This window comes from Sinocyclocheilus grahami, unplaced genomic scaffold, assembly GCF_001515645.1.
Source record: "Sinocyclocheilus grahami isolate Dianchi unplaced genomic scaffold, SAMN03320097.WGS_v1.1 scaffold335.1, whole genome shotgun sequence".
Taxonomy (NCBI): domain Eukaryota; kingdom Metazoa; phylum Chordata; class Actinopteri; order Cypriniformes; family Cyprinidae; genus Sinocyclocheilus; species Sinocyclocheilus grahami.
Genome location: NW_015505514.1, coordinates 757,592 through 760,273, shown reverse-complemented (window position 1 = coordinate 760,273; position 2,682 = coordinate 757,592). Strand labels below are relative to the sequence as shown.

Below are 2,682 nucleotides of genomic sequence, written 5' to 3'. Positions count from 1 at the left end.
TAAACCACATTTGAACGTAAATTAATGCTTAACTGAAATATAATGGTACTGGACCATTCCTTAAGAGTATTTTAGACATGGGCAGACAAATCAGCCATTTTTAAGATGTAAAAATCTCTGACCCAGTTTCAGATTTGTGAAATGGGTTCAGTAGGTGGGTTTATTAGGACCGCCAGGGGAACATGTGGTGTGAGAATTTGACTTACTGCAATAGCCTGGAGCCGCTCCTGCTGTGAGACTGATTCTGACATCCTGAAAGAGAGAGAATGTATCAGGCTGGTAGATAGAACAATGGTGGCAAACAGAGGAACGATTTGCTTCCTGCTCTGGCATCTGGACTCTTTTAGCTATTTCGGAGAAATCTGAGGAGTGTAAAATTACAAAGTTGCTGGCTTCACGTTGGTGTATCATATATATGATGAGATTATAATACCTCCACAACACACCACCACAATGTTGTAATTACCAGTGGGAAATGTTCCCAGAGCCCTGACTTTGAAGCGTTAATTAGGAATCATGATGGCAGCTTATTGTTATTTGTCATTAAAAAATAAACATTGAAATCACATTAATATCACATTATAATTATGACGGAGCATCACATTTTTAATTATGATATTTAATTATGATATATGTGTGTGATTATTATAAAAGATAGATAGATCAAACGCCAGCGTGAAGTTCTCCCAAACGACAAATGAAGTCTGTTTTCCAATCAGGAACATCCTCGTTCAACTCATTCTCTAATTTCTTGTCCACACACACACATTTCCTTGTTCATATGCAAAGGGCCCGGCCCAAAAGGTCTTCCAGACCGAAAGATAGACCCCTGCTGACGGCCCCGTCTGCTGAAGGATACAGATGTGGCCAGGGCTGGACTGGGACAAAAAAATCGGCCCAGGCATTTTTTGGTCCAGGCGGCCCACCACCATTTATATATATATTTACATTACATTTACATTTAGTCATTTAGCAGATGCTTTTATCCAAAGCGACTTACAAATGAGGACAATAAAAGCAGTCAAAACTAACAAAAGAGCAACAATATATAAGTGCAAATGACAAGTCTCGGTTAGCAGTATAGCAAGGTGTATATATATATATATATATATATTATACACACACACATATACACACACACACAAAGAAAAACAAGTAGATAGAATAGAAAAAATAGAAAGCTAGTGTTTGTTGTTTTCTTTGGGGGTTTTTTTATAAAAAAGAAGATAAATATAGATCAAGTAGAATTAAAATAGAATAGAGAGTGCTAGAGTTAGAGGGTCAAATAAAGGTGGAACAGATGTGTTTTTAGTCACATAACTCTGAAGTAATGAATTTAGGTAAAGGGGTGTAGAGCCAGTGTTGGGTTTGTAATGCCTTGAATTTAATGCGAGCAGCTACTGGTAGCCAGTGCAAACTGATAAACCGAGGTGTGATGTGCATTCTTTTCGGCTCATTAAAGATTAATATTGAAGCGGCATTTTGGATTAATTTAAATATATATGATAGGCCTATACACTACTAGTCAAAAGTTTTTGAAAAGTAAGATTTTTAATGCTTTTTAAAGATGTCTCCTCTGCTCACCAAGCCTGCATTTATTTGATCCAAAATACAGCAAAATCAGTAATATTGTGAAATATTTTTACTATTTAAAATAACTGTTTTCTATTTGAAAATATTTTAAAATGTAATTTATTCCTGTGATTTCAAAGCTGAATTTTTAGCATCATTACTCAAGTCACATGATCCTTTACAAATCATTCAAATATTCTGATTTGCTGCAAAAAAAACAAAAAACATTTATTATTTTTATTATGTTGAAAACAGCTGAGTAGAATTTTTCAGATGATGAATAGAACAGCATTTATCTGAAATGGAAATATTTTGTAACATTATAAATGTCTTTATCATCACTTGATCAATTTAAAGCATCCTTGCTAAATAAAAGTATTAATTTCTCTCCCCAAAAAAAAATGTCTACTGACGCCAAGCTTTTGAATGGTATAGTGTATAATGTTACAAAAGCTTTTTATTTCAGATAAATGCTGATCATTTGATCTTTTTATTCATCAAAGAATCCCGAAAAAAAATTTACTCAACTGTTTTACATTTTGATAATAATAATAATAATAATAATAAATGTTTCTTGAACAACAAATCAGCATATTAAAATGATTTCTGAAGGATCATGTGACACTGAAGACTGGAGTAATGATGCTGAAAATGTAGCTTTGATCACAGAAATAAACGACATTTTAATATATATTTAAATGGAAAGCAGTTGTTTTAAATAGTAAAAAAAAAAATCACAATATTACTGCTTTTGCTGTATTTTGGATCAAATAAATGCAGGTTTGGTGAGAAAAGACTTCTTTAAAAAACAAAAACAAAATATTACTGTTCAAAAAGTTTTGACTGGTAGTTTATGTATGTACAGTATATATCACACTCATATCACTTCCAGTTGTTTTGGATAAGAATAAAACGTCAGGTCCGACAATCGTGTCTTTTTTATTTAAATCTTGATTTATTCGCATTGGCCCATGAAAACCTCTATGAACACACTTGACTTGACTAAAATAGCGCGGGGGACGAATTTACATTTTATTAAAAAGTGTTTACGCATACACTCATGGCGTGCACACACATTAGGATAGGTTAGATGCCTGCCACCGCTGCGAG

General features: G+C 33.4%; 1 protein-coding gene across 2 annotated transcripts in view; it reads right to left on the bottom strand.

Moving 5' to 3' along the window:
- LOC107602806 (paralemmin-1) overlaps window positions 1-251 on the bottom strand; it is a 24,195-nt gene extending 23,944 nt beyond the window's left edge. For both annotated transcript variants that reach the window (XM_016295392.1, XM_016295393.1), the window contains exon 1: window positions 207-251. In XM_016295392.1, the coding sequence (XP_016150878.1) occupies window positions 207-251 (45 nt within the window). The remainder of the gene's footprint in view (window positions 1-206) is intronic.
- Between the last annotated feature and the right edge of the window lie 2,431 nt (window positions 252-2,682).